The sequence below is a fragment of the Gracilinanus agilis genome, chromosome 2 (assembly GCF_016433145.1).
Source record: "Gracilinanus agilis isolate LMUSP501 chromosome 2, AgileGrace, whole genome shotgun sequence".
Lineage (NCBI taxonomy): Eukaryota > Metazoa > Chordata > Mammalia > Didelphimorphia > Didelphidae > Gracilinanus > Gracilinanus agilis.
This window is the reverse complement of record NC_058131.1, coordinates 277,298,029-277,319,091: the sequence shown is the minus strand read 5'-3', so window position 1 is coordinate 277,319,091 and position 21,063 is coordinate 277,298,029. Positions and strand designations below refer to the sequence as shown.

The window sequence follows — 21,063 nt, the reverse complement described above, 5'->3', positions numbered from 1 at the left end:
AGCATGAAGGGAACTTTGAGGCGGCTCATCTTATTTTTGTTATTGTTGTCGTTCAGTCATTTCGGTTCTATTTGACTTTTTGTGACCCCATTTGGGGTTTTATTGGCCAAGATACTGGAGGGGTTTGCCTTCTTCTCCAGTTCATTTTACAGATGAAGAAACTGAGGCAAATAGGGTTAAGTGACTTTCCTAGGGTCACACAACTTGTAAGCATCTAAGGCCAGATTTGAACTATAGAAGATGAGTTTTCTGACTTCAGGCCCTGAATTCTGTTCCCTGAGTCACTTAGCTGTACATAGGGGGAAAAAAGAGGTCCAGAGAGGATATATGATTTGTCCAGGGGTCACAGGTAAAAGAAGCAGAACCTAGATTCAAATCTAAGTTCTCTGGCTCTAACCCGAGGGGTCCCCCTCTTCATCTTTGTATTTTTGAAATTTAGCAAGGAGGCTTGCACATAGCAGGGGCTTAATAAATTTTATTTACTTGAAAAATGCAGTTTGACTCAGTGGGAAGAGCCGGATAGAAACTTGTCTGCTTGATCTTCAAATTTTGTTCAGCTTGGCCCCTTATGGGTTAATCTCTGAGTGTGTAAGGGGTACAGCACAAAAGCCTCACCTTTTGTGAGGACAGACTGTGATCTGTTTCACAAACAAGACAGATGATCAATTTTTTGTCATTTCTTTCCTTGGGACTTTGGACCACTGGAAGATGCTATCCAGGTCACCGGCTCTTTGATTCCAGAGTTGCCACATGGATCAGCATCAGTGGTAGAATGTAACCCTCATAATTCGTGCTCTGTTCTCATCATCCTCAGTGCCGTCTGATAGAATGCCCATTTCTCCCGCTCTTTGCCCTCCCTCAGGACTTGCACTAACAAGCCAGATGGATTCACCCTTGACTCCAAGCCCTGTGGACACCCCTATACACATACACCACCCCCATCCCCACAGAGAGTATCTGATCAGAAGAGACCCAGGGGCCTGTTGCCAACAGAATGTGGTGATTACCACAGAATTCTCTTCACTGCCCATGGGCGGCCCACTCTAGGGGCACAGATCCTCAGCCAATTGGCCTCTCCTCTGCCAAGTTTTTATAAGTTGGGGGAGTTGTTAGCCTCTAAGGCCCTGACTGGACCAGATTCCTGGGGGAGGAGTGGTAGAGCTTGCAGAGTACAAACTGTCAGATTAACATTGTCTAACACCAGGTCTCACAAGGACTCCTAGGGATGAGTCTGCCTGGAGTTTATCCTTCTCAGCTGTAAAATGGGTATAATCATCCTTGCCCAACTCACAGGGTTGTTGTGAGGGTGACATGAGATGATGGGCATAAGGGACCTAAGCATGTGTCCTAGACCCAAGTGTCTTAGTTTAGCAAATAGTAGCTTTCCCCCGATCAATCCTGTTAGAATCCATACAAACAAACATTAGGGGGAAATGGTATTGCTATGGCTACTAGCAATGGCTCTCTCTATTAGCATAGCTTTTTAGTGCCTCATCTTGGAAAGACTTCCAGTACCCAAAGGCCATGTTACAATAGTGCATACTCTGGATGGCCCTCCCAAGCTGGAACAGCTTTGCAGCTTGGTTGATGAGCTGAGTGCAAGGAAACTCATCACCATGGGGTTAGACATCCTTTTTTGGTTCCAGCAATTCTTGAAATGGACAGAAACACCAGCTGATCCTCAGTCACCTTCCTCTTGCACAGTGATAGTGGGGGAATGGCACCAAAGAGGTATTTGTTAATCAGTTGTTTCAGTCATGTCCTACTCTTCATGATTCCATCTGGGGCTTTCTTGGTAAAGATACTGAAGTGGTTGTGTGATATTGGAAATTTGGGGGTCCTTGAACAAATTTTGAGGTCCCTGATCTAAACTTCCTGTGGACAGTTAGGGCTCTTTCAAACTTCATTTCCCATGATTCCTCTCGTGTAATCACGTAGACAGGAAGTATAATAACATAGAGAGAAGACTAAAAAGGAAGTGCCTGGAAGGGCATGCTCTCTTTTGATGCTGAAGCAGCATAGTGGTGGAGGTATGGGGGGGGTCTTTCAAACTAACTCTTAATATGGGACATGGTTTCATTTTTCTAATGGCTATTAATACATCTTTAAAAACCATAATATTTTTAAATCTATCCTTTTATATCCATTTTATTTCATACAGTTGTCATTTCTTTATTCAGTTCATGTTACAGAAGAGGAAACTGAGGCAATCAAGTGACTTATCCAGGACCACACTAAAGGCTAGCAAGGTCAAATCTGAACTCAAGTCTTTCTGACTTCAGGCCCATTGCTCTTTCCACTGTGCCACTTAGCTGATGCTATCCAGAGCAGGAAAGACAGGAAAGAAAGAGGAGAGACATAGGATGAGAAGCTGTGGAGAGCTAGCCTGTGGTCTACCTTGTCATAGTTTCCCCATGCAGATCAAATCACATCTTCCCCAAGGTACCAAAGCAATGCAAACTCAGCCCAGGGGCAGGTGGAGTGGGTTCTGTCCCTTTATCATGCCAACTCTACAATAACCCTGGCCTCTAATGTGACCCTAATGCAACTACAACCTCCCACCCCCCACATACAGACCTGGGGAGAATAACCTGGGTAGGATAAAAGTGATGTAGTAGAAACCATGCTGGAACTGGGTGTGGATCCCCAGCTCTGTTATCCACCAGCCTGGGACTGGCCATTTACCTTCTGAGTCTTAGCTCTTTTCCCCAAATTGAGGGGGCCAGACTGGGCAATCTCTGCCAGCTCAAGGTACAAAATGACTCTGAGTTACTATAAATCCTATAGAATTTTGAAATGAAATTGTAGTTTAGTCACAGCAGCATCTATATGTATATTTGAAAAACTACATATATGTGTAAGGTAGATCCTGCCATCTACAAACCTATCTTCCTTTTTTTAGTTATTTGTAGAGAGAGATCTTTCTAGACCTTTTGCAAGAATTCCACAACTCTGCATGGGGATCCATGTCCAGTGATACAAGAGAAAGAGCACTAGATCCTGGGAGTCCAAAGGCCTGGGTTTGAACCCTAGTTCTGCCAATAGCCAGCTGTGACTTTGGACATGTCATTTTTCCTTTATGGGCCTCAAATTTTTCATTTGTAGGTTGAGGTTAGATTAGATGATCTCTAGAGAGGAATCCAAACTAAGTGCAAGATTCTAGTACTGGCTGTGCTGTTAATTCCTGTGTGATTTGGGGGGAAATAATTTCATTTCTTTGGACATCATACTTTAAAATCAGTTAACAAAGTTAACTAGGTGACCCAGTGGTTAAGAGTGCCAGGGCTGGAGTCAAAAGGACCTGAGTTCAAATCTGACCTCAGATATTTTTCTTGCTGTGTGACCCTGGGCAAGTCACTTAACCCCAATTGCCCAGCCCTTACCTCTCTTTTGTCTTGGAATCAATATTTGTTAGTTAGGGAAAGGGCTTGCACTCTTTTTGTTGGCAAAAAATTGAAAAATGAAGGGTGTCTATCGATTAAATTGTGGTGTCTGATGGTTATGGAATACTATTTGCTGAAAGGAATAATGAACTGGAGGAATTCCATGTGAACTGGAATGACCTCCAGGAATTAATGCAGAGTGAAAGGAGCAGAACCAGGAGAACATTACATGCAGAAATGGATACACTGTGATACAATTGAATGTAACGGACTTTTCTACTAGCAGCAATGCAATGACCCAGGACAATCCAGAGGAACTTAGGAGAAAGACCACTATTGTAACATCCATGATCTTAAGAGGGGTTAAAGCTGCCTCACAAAATTCCACAGTGCCCCCCCCACCCCAGAACTCCAGGAGAGGGGGCAGTTGGGCCAGATTAGCAATGGTTAATAATGGAGTCAGAGCAAGGAGGATGCTGCTATCCTAGCAAGGGGGAGGGGTAGGAGTGTACAGAATTCTTCCTCTTCCCCCACTTGAAGCAGCTCGAGCTGAAGGAAGTAACAGTTAACTGAATCCCCTTTAGGTCAAGTAATGGAGGCTGAACAAGCTTGACTATTCCAGGGCTAAATTGGTAGATTGATAGGAAACGATCCCTCTGAGATTAGCCACTCCCACTGTTTAAGACTATTCCATAAACCTTGGGATAGTGAAGGTTCAAGTTGTCTTCAATACAGCAGACTTGCTCTCAGGATAAAAGCTGCACCAGTGCTTGCTTAGATGAAGATTTTGCTTAGGTAATGTATATTGATGGTAAGGATAGCCTAGTATAACTTCACACCGACTCTCAAATCCAACTAAAAAAGGGATTTATTAATTTCAGGAAAACAGGGAGAGGGGAGGTGGATTTTAGGAATGAGGAGGAGTTAAGCTATCTAAAATCTTCAATAAACTTATTGGCTTCACATTCTCCAGAGGGGAAAAGTGTTTTAAATAACTTAACTTTAATCTCTCTCACTAACTAATCTTTCTCCTAATCTAATGTTACTAAGTTTAAGATGGTGAAGGTAACTTTGATTGAAGATTAGTTGAGATCTTGCAAGTGAGGTAATTTTACCCAGTGCTCACAGCCTGATATAATCTCTATGGAATAAACCAGCAAAATAACACTCTGCTCCCTGAGGTCAGAGATGAGCTAACAAAAAGAGCAACCTAGCTCTATTTCCCAGCCCCTCGAACCCAAAGAGCAGTGTCCAAAGTGTCCTTGCAAGTAAGTGGGTGTCCTGGATTTTTATACCCAGGTCCCTAACTGCCCCAACTGCCCCCTCTCCTGGAGTTCTGGGGGGCACTGTGGAATTCTGTGAGGCAGCTTTAACCCCACTTAAGATCATGGATGTTACACTATCCACATCCAAAGAAAGAACTATGGGAACAGAAATGCAGAAGAAAAACATATGATCAATTACATAGCTCAATATGGATATGATTAGGGTTTTGATGTTAAAAGATCACTCTGCTGCAAATATGAATAACATGGAAATAGGATTTGAACAATGACACATGTATAACCCAGTGGAATTGCTTGTCGGTTGAGGGGGGGAAGGAATCATAAATCATTTAACCATGAAAAATATCCTAAATTTAAAAAATAAAAATAAAAACAAAGAAGGTAAGGGCTTAAAAAAAAGAGTCAGGATGGAGATCCTAGTCAATGCCAACCCCAAATGCTTGCTCACAGATAATAAATCTCTTCTTCTGATCATTGTGGTATGACATTGATATTGTTTGGCCTGCCTTCCTTCCTCCTGTACCACCGAACAATTTTGTAAGTGTGCCATGGAAAATAGACATATAAGAATTCAAAGGATCTTTTGAAGAAGTTCTGAAAAACAGGCATCTGGGATCTCAGAGCTAGAAAATATCTTAGATGCATTGTAGTCAGAAGGTATGCTGGTAAATAGTTAACAATCAACTCTGGAGAAAAAAAATGTATCTACTAGCAAAGAACTGGAAATTGAGGGGATATCCATCAATTGGGGAATGGCTGAACAAATTGTGGTATGTGTTGGTGATGGAAAACTATTGTGCTGTAAAGAATGATAAACAGGATGATTTCAGAAAGAGATGGAAAGATCTGCAGGAACTGATGCAAAGCAAAAATAAGCAGAACTTGTAGAACATTATACACAATAACAGTGATACTGGACAATGATTATCTGTGAAAACTTGGCTACTCTCAGCCATGCAGCAATCTGGGACAATCCTGAAAGACTTATGACAGGGAATGCTCTCCACCTCCAGAGAAAGAACTTTGGAGTCATCTTTCACATCCGTGTATTTATGGTTTTATTTGGGGGTTTTGATTATGTTTTACTTTGCTCTTACAACAGTGAGCAATATGGAAGTGTTTTGCATGACAATAAAAATTAAAATTAAAATTAAAAAATGACATTCAATAAAAAGAAAAAATGTAACCACAACATTTTTCTTTGTAAATATTTTATTTTCCCCCAATTACATGTGAAATTTTTAAATGTTTATTTAAAAAAATTTTTTTTGAGTTCTAAATTCTCTCCCTCCTTCCAACCTCAGTCTTTCAGTCTTTCTCATTCCTTCCCCCTCCCTGAGATGGTAGGTAATCTAATATAGATTTTACATGTGCAATCATTTAAAACATTTCACGGCATATTTTTAAATTTAATTTGCATTGTTAACACACCCCCTATCACTTTCTTAAGTCTGGATAGCCAAAAAGCAAGAGATCAAACCCTGGTTTGTAGTGTTTGCAATTTCAGGTATTTTACTACTCACACTGAAAATGTAACAATTAGTTGAGAGTGTAAGTTGGCTTTTTCTCATTAGAATAGAAGCTCTTGGTGAGTAGGGGTTGCTTTTTGTGTTTGTATCCCTAGCATTTGAGCAGGGAGGTGGCGCATTGGATAGAGCGCCAGACCTGGAATCAGGAAGACTCATTTTCCTGAGTTCAAACCTGGCCTCAGATACTAGCTGTGTGACCCTGGGCAAGTCACTCAACTCTGTTGGTCTCAGTTTCCTCATCTGTAAAATGAGTTGGAGAAGGAAATGGCAAACCACTCCAATATCTCTGCCAAGAAAACCCCAGAAAGGGTTATGAAGAGTCAGACAGAACTGAAAAAAAAACAAAAACAAAAAAAAAACTGACCAATCCCTTGTACTTACTGGATAACCTAGAATAGAGGGCTTGTTAGTTGATTTTTTTACAGATGATGTCCAAATAAATGAAGTGACTCCTTCTAAGATCATGAAAGAAATCAGGATTAGAATCTTGTCCCCAACCTGTACCCCTCTCATTATAGAATAGATTTAGAATTGGAAAGCAATTCAGTCTAACATTTCCATTTTACCTATAAAGAAATCTCTCCAAAGTCACCACAGCAGGTCACTGGGGAACAACTTGGATTCAAACCCAAGTCTGCTGACTCCAAATTAAAGGCTCTTTTCCTTATTTACAATTCCTAGACATGGACCTCCCCCTCTCTGGGGCCCCTTCCCCCCAAATCCTGGACTAAATTCTTGTAAAGGGTCTACAAAGCTCGATCTAAATGCACATAAAAATAGATGGATCTTCTTTAAATGGGAGAATCTTATTGACACATCTTTATGTACCACTTTTCAAATGTTCAAAGCTACACCTCTGGATACATTCACATTTTATTTCAAAATATTACAAAATGTATATCTTTTAGTCATTGATCATTTTCTTAATTAATGGAGAACATTACTATCCCTGATATCTATTGGAGATTATGATTTTTACATTTTAAATTAATTTTTACCTTAAAAAGAGTTCTAGGAGGAAGCTAGGCAGCTCAGTGGATTGAGAACCAGGCCTAGAGAAGGGAGGTCCTGGGTTCAAATGTGACCTCAGACACATCCTAGCTGGGTAACCCTGGGCAAGTCACTTAACCCCCATTATCTAGCCCTTACCACTTTTCTGTCTTGGAATCAATATACAGTATTGATTCTAAGATGGAAGGGGAGAGTTTAAAACAAAAAGAAAAAAAATCAGAAAACAATTAAATTCACTTTCATTGAAAGTTATGCTGTCCACCTTCTTCCCAGAGGCCTCCATGCCCCCTGTAGAACCAGATGGCAGAGTTTCTGGATCAGTCTAGTGAATTCATTTATTTGGCCACCACACTCATTTATTTGGCTACTAGGGTGAGGAAGCAATCATTTTTGGACCATCCTACCCAATAACACTTGAAGTCAGTCACTTTGGGACAGGAATGGATCTCTTCTCCACTGTTTAGAACATCATCAGGCAATGTTGTTGTTGCTGCTTAGTCATTTCAGTTGTGTCTAACTCTCCAACTCTTTGTGACCTCATTTGGGGTTTTCTTGGCAAAGAGATTGGAGTAGTTTGCCAGTTTCCTTCTCCAGCTCCCTTCACAGAGGAGGAAACTGAGGCCAGCATGGTTAAATGACTTGCCCAGAGTCATACAGCTACTAAGTGTCTGAGAATAGATTTGAATCCAGGAAGATGAGCCTTTATGCCTTTAGGTCTGGCACTCTATTGTGCCACAAGTCAATGTGATATAGCATTAAAGAATAATGGATTTAAAAGGTCTTAGTTTGATTGTCAGTCCTGCTGCTTGCTACCTGTTTGTATTTGGGTGTGTTATTTCACTGGATCTATTTCTGCATCTGTAAAAGGAAGGAGTCATAATTGATGCTTTCTTTTGTCTCTCTCCCAACTATGGATTCTATGGTTAAATAGATGATCACCTTTTCAGTCACTGTACATAGTTTTACAAGAATTTCTTTGCTTATTAATAATAATGCAAGGATAGTTTTGCTTTTTTTCTTTCTCAATCCCTAACATGGTGTCTAATAGTAGGCAATTAATAAAACTCATTAAATTGAACTGCATATATTTTTTTCCCTTTGATTCCAGAGGCAGAAAGGTAGAATACCAGACAGTCAAGAGATCTGGGTTGTAGCTCCAGACTCTTAACTTTCTGTGCAACCTTGGACAAGTTACATTATCTCTCTGAATATCATCTGTAAAATGGTCATCTTACTAGATAATTCCTAAGGCCCTTTCCATCTTTGATGGACTATGTTCTAAGATCCTTTCTAGGTCTGACACTCTAGAACCATGTTGGTGAACCTATGGCATATGTGCCGGAGCATGCCAAAGGGTGCTGCTCCCTTCCCCCTCTCCACACATGGCTGGGGAAATTTCTCACAATCACCCATCCCTCTACCCAGCAGCCCAGTGGGAGCACTTCCTCCTTCCCCTATCTGGGGTAAGGTGAGGGGGGCTCACATGAGGTGTCAGGGCTGCAGTTAGGGCACTCAGTCTCTAAAAGGTTCATCATCACTGCTCTAGAAGAAGGAATTAAGGGGGGCAGGAATACCAATTCAATGGGCTTTTATTTTATTGGAATCTTTGAACCAAAACCACATCACTGTCATTTTTGGATACATTGCTGTTAAGATCAACCAGTGACTACCACAGTTGCCTGAAATCTACCAAGTCCCTGGAATGGGAATAAAGATGAAAATTGTTTTGTCATAGGATAACTCTATTGTAATTCTTTAAAGCTCAAACCAGAAGAAACCTCTTTAGGAGGTCACATCACCACTTCAGCAGCCTTTTTAAATGGACACTTGGACAAGCATTTATGATATGTCTGCTGTTTACAGAGCACTATTACTGAGAACTTGGGAGAATATATTAACTTTAGATAAAATACAGCCATTCTTAAAAAGCTTCTTTTACTTATTTTTTTTTCTTTTAAACCCTACCTTCTGTCTTAGAATCTAAACAAAGTATTTGTTTCCTGGCAGAAGAGTGGTCAGGGCTAGGTAATGGGGGTTAAGTGACTTGCCCAGGGTCACACAGCTAGGATGTGTCGGAGGGCATATTTGAATCCAGGACTTCCCATCTCTAGTTCTGGTTCTCTATCTACTAAGGCACATAGCTGCCCCATCATGGAACTAACATGTAACTAAGATAAATATTTAGCATAATCAACTCCAATTTGTAACCCTGACATAACTGACTATTTTCTGCCTGGAGTCTATTGAGGACTTTTAAAAAGACGATAATAAGCACTTGCTGTTTTGACATATTTATATAACTAAACAAATTGTTTTGCTGCTTAGTGATAAGCATATGTTTTGTTTTGTTCAATTGCAACCACATGGATAATCTCTGACAAAATTATTAATGAAGATAGAAGACCACTAACAGGAAATACTTAGAAACAACTTTTTAATAAGTAGTTTCGGTAATGAATCATTCACTAAGAGATGAACATTTGTTAATTGTGTGATAAACTATCAATCAGAATTAAAGGGTAGGGGCAGCTGGGTGGCTCAGTAGATTGAGAGGCAGGCCCAGAGATGGGAGGTCCTGGGTTCAAATCTGACCTCAAACATTTCCTAGCTGTGTAACCTTGGGCAAGTCACTTAACCTCCATTGCCTAGCCCTTACCACTCTTTTGCCTTGGAACCAATACACAGTATTGATTCTAAGATGGAAGGGAAGGGATTAAAAAAAAAAGAATTATAGAGTAACCCATTAATGCCTTGTTGTTCAGCTGTTTCAATCATGTCTGACTCTTTGTGACCCCATTTGGAGTTTTCTTGGCAAAGATCCTAGAGTGATTTGCTATTTCTTTCTTCAGCTCACTTTATAGATGAGGAAACTAAGGCAAATAGGGTTAAGTGACTTGCTTAGAAAGATGACTCCAAACCTGGCACTTTATCCACTAGTTGCCCCATTAATGCCTTAGCTAGAGCCATCAAAGACCCACTGAAGGCCAACTTCAGCAGCCTGTTAACTGGCTAGCCACCTGAGAAGACTACTGTGTTTCCTTGTTCAGCCATTCCCTATGCCCCACAAGATTGGAACCTTCCACATTGGTTTGATCATAATGCTGACAGAAGCTTACCATTTCAAGGAGAGAAAAGACACATGACTTCCAGCAGGGTAGTGAAGGAATCTTGTCTAATGTTTTAGAGTTATGACATGCTTACTTAGAAGCCCTGGGAATCAGGATTGTAGGTTTGTTCCTGGAGAGGTTGATGTCTGTATTATTTTTATTGAACAAAGTGGGACTGTTTCCACTGACAAGACTAAGTCTGGGTTAGTACTGCTATCAGCATACATAATAGTAGGTTTTGAACATCACCAGTAGGTTACGCGGAAGGAAAATGTTCCGGGCATGTTAATTTTCCAAAGAAATCCAAGTCTAATGGCTGGTCCTAGAGAACGCAAGAAGCTAGACAGTAATTGTTCAGTACTTCCTTGTTGGCTCAATTGAAGAAAAGAGACAAAGCAATTCTGCAGAAAAGAACGTACGTTTATTTGCAGTAAAAACCATGATTTGAAAAATCTATTGGCAAAATTCCATTTCTGTTTGGTTGCGGGCATCAATTGGGTGTGCTATAACTGAGAAATCCCTCACCTGCATGCAAAGGGCTTCTCAGTCATAGCGCCTTTCCTACCCCAGGATAATAAACCACCCCTAGAGGACTTCCCATTTGCCAGCTATGAACTATTCCACAATCCCCCCTTGCCCCCTAACTCTCCCTCCCTGGTTAGTGCAATGCAAAGAAACAAAAATCCCAAGGCATTTACATTATTATTTCCTATTTCTGAACATCCTCACTTACAACTCTGACTTGTTTCATGATGGAACTAAAATATATATACAATTTTCTTGCCAGCATAAAAACATTTTTCCTTATTCACAGATATATATTGTGGCATCTGGAGAAATAATTACAAACTTTCTTCTTTAAAAACAAAAACAAAAACAAAACAGAACGAGTTTCTTACAACAGTAAACACAAAAGATCCTTCTTCACCTCCTTCCTTTCCCTTTGGGCCCCCTCCCCTCCCAGGACTGACTGCTTCTATTTAGCCGAATTCCTGACTCAGAGTTGTCAGTCCCTGGCAAAGTGCACCCAAACAGCTTAGGGGCTGGGGAAAGGAAGTCCTCACTGACTCTGGGATGCTCACCTCAAGGACTGGAAGCTTGTCTGACATTTCTATCCATTTAAAAAATGTTCTTTTTCTAAAAATCTTACAACTTCACAGGTCTTTGGAGCATGTTTTCCCATTATCTTCCTGCCCCACCTCCTAGACATAAGGAATGTGTGATTGATCCAGAAATGGTCACAGTTAATGGCAAAATGAACCAGCCAGAGTAATTGCCAGCCAGTTAGCACCAAACAGCAGCAGGGGCTAAAACAACCAAACAGATTCCTATCCCATACCTCTCTGGGTTCCTCCTTCCCAGGAGGGACATTAGTGAGCTCTTAAATCCCTTCTCTCCATCACCTCCCCCCTCCCCCCAACCTTTTCTCTTCTAGTCACCAAGTGGTTCAAGAGACAAATGAAAGATGCTGGGGCGGGGGTGTGGGATGGTTTTCTGCCTGCAGCTTTGGCACAAAAAAAAAAAAAAATCAAACAAGGTAACCTCTCCCAATCTTGGACAAGGTCAGGAAAAAGAAACAGGAGCAAGACCAAGATACTTGCCTCCCAGATAGGTCTGTCTCTAACTCTAAGCAATGTGGTATAATAAACTTGGAAAGAACATGAATGAGGGTCAAAGGACCTGGGTTCTAATCCCACCTCTGTTCCTTTTTACCTATGTGACCTTTGGCAAGCCACTTGACTCCTCCAGGCTTCGGTTTGCTCATGTGTGAAATGAGGGAATTGCACTAAATTGATCTCTCAGGTCCTTTCCTGACTCTAAATTTATGATTCTAGTGTCCTATAGGGGCAAATGATGAGAACTGACTGGGAGTTCAGGAGCAGAGGCTGGGGATGGGGAGAGACAAGAAGTATTAGAAGGTAGAACAGTAAATAATCAGTCACAAGAGCACTTATTTTTACAAGAGCTAAAAGTAGACCCTGGTTTGGGGGACTGGGAGATGCCCCAGAAGAAAAGAACTTTGCCCTCGATTCAATAGGAGAGGAGACAGCCATGCCAAAGTGTTGGGGTATGGAAAATGGAGACCAGTTTCAGAAGACACTTTGAACCATGCTGGAAATACCCAGGGATTACTATTTTTTTGAGGGGGCCTCTAGGAGACCATCTGGGGGACACCTCATGGGAAGGGTGAGAATCCTTTTTCCAAGAGGTCGTGAGTAGCAAGGTCCCTAACATAAGAAAATCATCCTTTTCTCCCTGATTCCTCTTAGGGACTCTGTTTGCCAGTTTCTAGGAATAGTATGAATACATTCTAGGTACTGCAGAAGATGGGGGAAAAATTGGGGGGGAGGGATGGGAAGATGATAGTTGATGCAAATATAAGTGGTACCATTGATGGGGGGATTTCAGCATCTTGAAGCTCTCTTCATTTTCCCACCTTCCCCAAGGGAAAGATTGTTTCCTATGACAGTTGGGTTTTCCATTCCCTTTCCCACTCTCCCTAGCCCAGAGGTAACCTAAGGCAGACCATTCTGAAAATTAGGAGGGACTAGAGGGCCTTTAAGGTTCCTCCAGTTTGAAATCTATGATCCAATGATAAGTCAATATTATACAGACAATACTTTGGACTGGACACCTTCCTTCTATGCACAGTGGCTCAGGCCAGCCCTTTCCCCCAGCAGCTATAGCCCAGGACTTGGTTGGTGATCTGGATGGGGCAGCAGGACCCAAAAACACGTGCGTGGGCTCCTTCATCCTGAAGCACTAGGCGTCAGAGCTAGCAGCAAATGAAGAGATTGGGGACAAGGTAAGGCAGGGAAAACAGTTTATGAGAATCTTCTGTCAGTCCTGATTTCAGGGCTTTTCCCCTACTGCCCTCTGACACCTTGTGGATGCCATCACCAGGAGAGTGGTGGGCCTTCTTCCTTGGTCCCAGATGCTCTTCTGGAGCACCAGCCCAACAAGGCTGGCGATAAACTTCCAACAATCTAGTCTCTGGGCTCAGAAAGGTTCTGTGTTCTCCCTTCTCTGGGATGGTGGATAATGCTGGAGCAATGTAATCTGAGATACACTGTTAAGTTTTATATACAAGTCCTGTACCCTGGGATGGGTTACCAACAGCAGATGATTGATTTGCAAATGGTTTGCATTTAGTATCTTGTCCCCCTCCCCCCGACCCTTCTCCCACCCCTTTCAGGCTGCTTAATACTGGAAGCTTGAAGGACATGCCCCTCTGAATTCTGGAACTAGAGGTTTACACCCGCTCTTGAGAGACTCTTCTGAGAGAATCCTGGGCTTTGCCTGATGTCCTCCTGTCACTGCACACCCTCCTCTTCCACATAAGTTGATGGAAACCAGCCAATCTGCAAAAGACAGTTCCTGGAGCATGAGAGAACAGCAGAGAAACTACAAGAGGTCATAGAAGCCAACTCCCTGTCTCCAATATCAAAGTGCTGATGGCTTTTTATTCCCTGGAGCAGTTTTTAAGTCTCAGAAAGTCTCCTATGGAAGAGGGAGGCTGTGGCTGACAGCTCCTGCATATCCCTGGCTGCAAAGTTGTACCTGGCCATGGCAATGATTGTGCCAATGGCATTGGAAGTAAACACTGGCAGGAGAAAGATGGGAATGTTCAGTAGAACATGAAGCTGCAGTTTCTAGCAAAGGTGTCTGAAAATGGAATGGGCTGCAATGTGAAGTAGTGAGCTCTTGGATTTTAGACTAATTTGAGTAGGCAAGATAACACTAGCACTGGAAGGGACCTCAGAGGTCAGCTATCCACTCTCCCCATTTTACAGATGAAGACACTGGAACTTGGGACAGTTAGGTGGCTCAATGGATAGAGAACCAGGCCTGGAGAAGGAAGGTCCTGGATTGAAATCTGGCCTCAGACACTTCTAGCTATGTGGCCCTGGGCAATTAACTCCAATTGCCTAACTCTTACCCCTCTTCTGCCTTGGAAGGATACTTAGGATACTTCTAAGACAGAAGGTAAGGAAGAAAGAAAGAGAAAGAAAAAGAGAAAGAGAATAGAGGGATATAGGAGGGAGGAAGGGAGGGGAAAAGGAAGGAAAGAAAGAAAAAAGGAAAGAGAAGGAAGGAAATAAGAGAAGGAAGGAAGAGAGGAAGAAAGAAGGGAAGGGAGGGAGAAAGGGAGGAAGAGGAAGGAAAAGAAAGGAAAGAAGGAAGCAAGGAAGGACTTAGGAATTGCTTAGAATATTCTAGGAACTGTGCTAAGTGCTTTTACAAATATGATCTCATTTAATCATCATAGCAACCCTGAGAGGCAGGCACTCTTATTATACCCATTTTACAGTTGAGGAAATTGAGGCAGACAGAAGTTAAGTGACCAGCCTAGGATCACACAGCTAGTAAGTATCTGAGGCCAAACTGACCTTGATTTTTTTTTAACTCCAGGCCCCATGTTTTATCCTGGGAACTGCCTCTAAAGAGCTAGTACTTGAATCAGTACATGCAATAAACTTTTAGGTCCTGCCCAGGGAGCCTGAAAGATGGTCTTACCCTTCCATTGGTCTCTCCCTTCCACCAGCCTTGGTCACCACCAATCCTGCTATAGATCTTCACCACATCGCCCTCTCGCAGTGACAGCTCCCGCATATCCCTGGCTGCAAAGTTGTACCTGGCCACGGCTGTGCCGATGACACGGGGAGTAAACACTGGCAGGGAAAGATGGGAATGTGTTAAGCAAAGCCAATCTCAGGTCAGCCTCCACCCTGAGCAAGAGGGATGGAATATCCAAGCTGGGTTTTCTCTCCCCTACCCCTGCTGTCTTACCTCAGGGAACTGAGGCTACCAGCCCTTTGAAGACAGCCTACTCTTCTGACATTCATCACCAAAATGGTTTATGTCAAGGGAAACCCACCTCATACCAGCTCCTCCCTCAGACCCAGGTGGCATGATGGGCAGCAGAATGGACTAGAATGGACTTGGAATGGATTAATTCCATGTAGAAGCAATGGCAAAGAGCAAGACATTATTTTAGGAGAAAACCAAATAGCTGCTGGGTGTTTCACTCTGGTCTCAGACAGAGTAGGGTGGAGGGTTAAGGGCAAAGTTTTGAGCTCTGGTAGCAGAAGCATCTCTGGACTGGCAAAGCTCCTAAAACCTCTTCTTTCCTTGCCTGCTAGCCTGCATGTCCCAAAGACAAGTTAAATGGGTCCCTAGTATGGGGCTCTAGAAAAACCCAGGGTAAAGAATCAGGAATCAGGACACTTGGGTTCTAGTTCCCACTATAAAAAATAAATCCCTGGAGGCAGCTGGGGAGCTCAGTGGATTGAGAGCCAGATCTGGAGATGGGAGATCCTGGGTTCAAATCTAGCTTCAAACACTTCATAGCTGTGTGACCCTGAACAAGCCATTTAACCCTCATTGCCTAGGCCTTCCCACTCTTCTGCCTTGGAACCAATAGATAGTATTAGTTCTATGACAGAAGGTAAGGGTTTTTTAAAAAAAGACAAATCTTCTATGTGACCTTGGGCATGTCACTTATCCTCTTGGGCTTCAGGTTCCCCATCTGTTGTTAAATGAAGATTTTAGATTTTGAAGGACTTTAAAGTTCCTTCCGGTTCTGCCCTTCTAAAGTGGGACAAATCGTCCTCTTCCTCCTTTCCTTTTCTAGTCAGCCCCTTGGCTCTTCTCAACTACTTGAGACAAAACTCACTAGGAAGGATGATGGTGTTATTGATGTAGCAGGGGAAATGACCATCTAAGTGATGACGACAACAATATAGATGGGAGTGGAGTGGAACTGGAGGTGATGGTGGTTGTGATTGGGCTGGTGACAGGCCAAGCTTGAAACCCATCATGAAATCTAATCCAACAATGACCACATCTTTTTCCTTTCCCTCCCAATAACTTTTTTTTTAAGTTTCAAGGTCCATTTTCCCAGTCCCATCCCATCTGATTGTCTAGATGCTAGAATGAGAAATATCTCCCACCCCGGGCAAAGGAGGACTCTTGTGTTAGCACTGGGGCTCTGGTGGCTTTCAAGCTCGGGTGGATGGCCTGATGACCAGCTGGTCAGCAGCGGCTGGTGGATGGAGGTGAAACTTTTCTCCCACACACCCTACGCAGCTATACCTGACCAGAAGGGTGTGGAGGAGCTCTGAGTGGCAAAGCCGAGGCCCTGAGGACTGAGAAAAGAAAAGTTGTAGGAAGCACAGGAAGCTGCAAAAAGGTTAAGAGAACACATAAAAAGGGAGGAAGGAGAATCAATACCAGAAAAATGATCATTTTAAAATTCAAGTCAACAAAGTCAGAGAAATGAGTCAGAGGCTTCCCGGGGCTTTCTCAAGGAACACAAGCACCTCCCTGGGAAGGGAAGTCTAAAAGGGTGGAGTCATTCAAAAGCAGTGCTCAGAACCCAGGGAAGGTTTCACTAACTCCAGAAGGCAAGGTCTCCTGGCCTCTCACCTGAATTGCTGCAAGTACAGGTGTTACCTCTGCCTCTCTGCCCAGAAAAAAAGCTTTATAAAATCTTGAAGCACCAGCAAAATATGAGCTATTATTTTTATGACATAGAGGTGGCATGAGATAGGAGAGAGAGATCCAGACCTCAGAGTCGAAGGAACCCAGGGTTGGAATCCTAGATCTGGCAAGTAGTAGTTGTGTGACTTTGGCTAAATTACTTAACTTCCCTGAGCCTCAGTTTTCTTATCCACAAAACAGGGATAGTAAAAGTTGTGCAGTCTACCTCACAGGAATTTTAGAAGGAAGAAATTTTTAAACCTAAAAGGCTACAGAAATTGTAGGTTATCATTATTGTTTATTACATCCAGGTCCCTTGACCTACTGCGGCCAAGTATTCCAGACACAGGGTGGCCATCCTTTGAATTCTGCTTCTAAATTCTCAGGATTGGTGACCTCTTTATCTTGCACATTCTTGAGCCTGAGTGTAATAAGAATAATGATCAGAGGTACATAGGCACATAGATCCAGAGCAGGAAGGGACCTTCAAAGACATTGAGCCCAATCTATTCATCTTACAAATGAAGAAATGGAGGCAAAGAAAAGTTAAGCAACTCTCCATCCTAAGGGTACAGCTAGTAAGTGTCAGAAGGTGGCTTTGAACTCAAAGGCTCCTGTCTCTACTTTGCCAGTTTTTCTCCCTAACGAGTCTCTCTTGACTCCATCGCCTTCTCTTTGCATATTTCATTATCTCCTCCTTCTTGCTTTTTCTAAAACTCTATGTTTTCTTCCCTTATTAGAAGTTCCTTAAAGGTATAGGAACTCTTTATTTTTTAGAATAGTTAATGTATAATTAAAAGTTTTCCTTTATTTTGCTTATTCCACTGTAATATTTTACATAAAATGTTCACTGTCTAATCATTAAGAGCATTTAGTAGTTGCTACTCAGCTATCAGCCAAGCTTATATATTAAAAGCTATCTTAAAAGGGGAGCAGCTGGGTGGCTCAGTGAATAGAGTGCCAGGCCTAGAGACAAGAGGTCCTGGGTTCAAATCTAGTCTCAGACACTTCTTAGTTGTGTGACGCTGGGCAAGTCACTTAACCCCCATTGCCTATCCCTTACCACTCTTTGGCCTTAAAACTGATACACAGTATATTGCCTCTAAGACAAAAGGTGAGGGTTTAAAAGAAAAACATATTAAAATAAGATTAAACAAAAGCATGTAATAAAACTACAGTGAAGTCACCAAATAGATCCACAAAAAAATCTAGCATTTTTCTTCTTGGCTAAATCCCTGAGGCTTTCACCCAGAATGTATTTAACCCTTCTTTTTTTGTTTTCCTTTTAAAATATTTTATTTTATCCAATTAACATTTAATTTTTTTTTAATTTTGGAAGTGTGTGTGTGTGTGTGTGTGTGTGTGTGTGGCTTGAATTTGTATTCCTAGCACTTACCACAGAGCTTAACACATAGTAAATGCTCTATCTGTCTATCTCTCCAGAACCGTATCTTGTAATTGTGTTCTTATGAGCTCTGCAGCCCTTTGTGTCTGCTCCCAGCCTACGCTGTATGTTTGCTGCTGATCTCCCCAATGGAGCAGAGCAGGGCTCCTGCACACTACAGCCAGATGCAGCTGGATCCAGGGCTCTGGCCACATCCCAGGGGAGCCAACACTGGTTACTAAGGCTTCCAGTCTTCAGGGAAAGGCTGAGCTAAGTCACAGACAGTCTTAAGGACATCTTTGGGCCCTCCTATTGCTCCACTGGAAACGTTCTCTTTCTTTCTCTTCTTTCATTGACAATGCATGAAAAATCATGTTTTGGGGGACAGCTAAGTGGCTCAATAGATTGAGAGCGAGGCCTAGAGATGGGAGATCTTGGGTTCAAATCTGGCCTCAGGCACTTCCTAGCTGTGTGACCCTGGGCAAGTCACTTAACTCCCTTTGCCTAGCCCCTTATTGCTCTTCTGCCTTAGTACCAATACATAGTATTGATTCTAAAATGGAAGGTAAGGATTAAAAAAAAAAAGTGAGGAATAAAGATAGAGGTCCAAACTGGGCAGCCATTGGAGATGATTTTTTAAAAATCCTGATTTTGTGAGAAATATAGAACCTGAAACTTAACAAGGGCTGCTTGCTATGGGTTTTAAGACAAACAGATATGGGACCCATTTTGCAAGTTATCAGAGGACAAGGAACACCTAAAGGAGGAGAGTTCTTTCAAGCACTGGGAGAGGGGGCAGAAGGGTGATGCTCAATGTGCAGTTACCTGGCGACCGGGTGGAAGCTCTTGAGGCTGAGCGCTCTCGAGATTTGTAAGGGTACTTCAGTGTGGTGTCCAGTTGTTTAAAACTCTCCTTGAGTGAGTGGCATTGATAGTATTCTACCAATTCCTGCAGAAGATAAACCGTGACAATGGTGCTTATGTGCCCAACAGCACAGACAGACTAGGTCCTCCCTTCTGAGCACTTCCCTTCAAGCACACTAGCTCAAGTCCCACTTCCTTCAGGAAGCCCTCCCTGACTACTGCAGGCCACACTGATTCCTCTTTCCTCTGAGCTCTCATGGACCACAGAATTGGGCACATAACTTGATCATCTTTTTTTTCCCAGTTAATAGAATTATTGCCAAGTACCTCAGTCACTCTCTCCCCTCCTTACTGATAATCTGAGAATGATCCAAACACTGGTCTTTTTGTCCCAAGTAGACTATAATCGAGAGAGAAATAGCTTTGTAGATACATTCTGGCTCTCCTTCATGCCTAACTTGATAGTGTCTAGCACAAGGCTGGGCACACAGTAGCTACTCCATAAAGATCATCACTGAAAGGCCATGATGTGTCAGTGGTGCCTTTAAGAACATTTTGGTCCATGGTGAAAAAGTCTCATCCACTGAGAAAACAGCCTCTGTGTTGGATCAGTGCAGAGCCCGGTGCAGCTGGACAGAAACATGCCCATCCATCCTCCATACAGGAGGAAATCTAGTTAGACTTCTAAGGGAAATTCCTGACTTTCTAAGGAGGGTCTCAGGGTCTGTTTGGAGGTTCACGACTCTTTTGAGCCTCAAGACACACTCTGAACATTGAATTTGGCATAGGAGAATCTTGTGAGCAAGTGCTGGGCAGAGGAACTAACTCATATATGAAGAACATTCCGTGAGAAAATAGTCTGTGGGGCCCTGAAATGATCTGTGGGACTTTAAACCTAGAATCTTACTTTTCTTTTTTAACTCTACTAAAACAGAACTTCTCCAGAGAGAGGAGCAACATTAGCATCGAGAAACAAATGTTTAGTTGACATAAGGCAAACATACGATAGAATGGAACAGAGAAGCTTGTGGTTATTCACGTTCTATAGCTCTCCATGACTCCCTTTCCCTCGGGACCATTCCCATTCCATATAAATGGGCCCAGGCACCTGGAGGTTGCAGAGACTCACATACCAACAGACTTTCAAACTTCTTTGCTTCCGTGATATGAATCCAGTTGTCTTTCTCCACCACCTTGATGTGTTTCACTTCATCATTAAATCTGAAGACCAATGGCAAAATTAGTGCTGGTGTTCAGTCATTTCAGTTGTGTCTGACTTTTCATGACCCCCATTTGGGGTTTTCTTGACAAAGATAAGTGGTTTACCATTTCCTTCTCATTTTATAGATGAAACCAAGGCCAACAGCATTAAGTGACTTGCCCAGGATCACACGGTGTCTGAGGTCAGATTTGACCTCAAGACGATGAGTCTTCCTGACTCCAGACCCAGCACACCCTCCACTGTGCCATCTTGCTCCCCAGCAAAACTAGTATTCCTGACCAAATTGGCAAAGCTAAGAAGTACTTCAGAATTGCTACAATGACCAGCTTCCTGTCCCCTTTGACTGTTCTCCATCCCTTTCCGTCTTCATCAGTAAATCAAGGATAAGTCTCCATTATTTCCATTAGGACCATACTTGAGTCACCCACTCCCACTATCTGGCTAGATGTGTTGATGGATTGGTGCCTTGTCCAAGACAAAGTACATAAATGCTTCCTGGTCACTGCTCAGGTTGTTAAGTATCTCTTGTTGCCTGTGACTCTCATCAGCTACCCCATTTTATCTTGCCCTGTTGAACTTCTTGTGCTATGATGACTTGCCTGGACTTCAGACCTCCCACTTTGCATTACCCTTCAGAATTTCAATCTTGTTTCCCACGATACATCCTAATCACTCATCTATTGCCTGTACTGACCTCCAGTATCCCTGAATGCCTTAAATTTGGCTTGCCTGCCTAGTTTCAGAAACATGGCTCTGATAAGCCCTATCAAAACGGCATATACTCTGAGTGCAGT

At 42.5% G+C, this 21,063-nt stretch overlaps 1 protein-coding gene across 2 annotated transcripts in view; it reads right to left on the bottom strand.

Annotated features, from left to right (window-relative positions):
- Positions 1 to 13,538: 13,538 nt before the first annotated feature.
- Positions 13,539 to 21,063, bottom strand: part of VAV2 (vav guanine nucleotide exchange factor 2) — a 486,321-nt gene continuing 478,796 nt past the window's right edge. Inside the window, exons 25-29 of one of the 2 annotated variants that reach the window (XM_044663948.1) lie at positions 20,181 to 20,268; positions 19,009 to 19,132; positions 16,413 to 16,499; positions 14,835 to 14,989; positions 13,539 to 13,678 (exon numbers count right to left, since the gene is read on the bottom strand). In XM_044663948.1, the coding sequence (XP_044519883.1) occupies positions 13,631 to 13,678; positions 14,835 to 14,989; positions 16,413 to 16,499; positions 19,009 to 19,132; positions 20,181 to 20,268 (502 nt within the window). In that variant the 3' untranslated portion in view covers positions 13,539 to 13,630. The remainder of the gene's footprint in view (positions 13,679 to 14,834; positions 14,990 to 16,412; positions 16,500 to 19,008; positions 19,133 to 20,180; positions 20,269 to 21,063) is intronic. The other variant, XM_044663949.1, reaches the window with a different exon arrangement.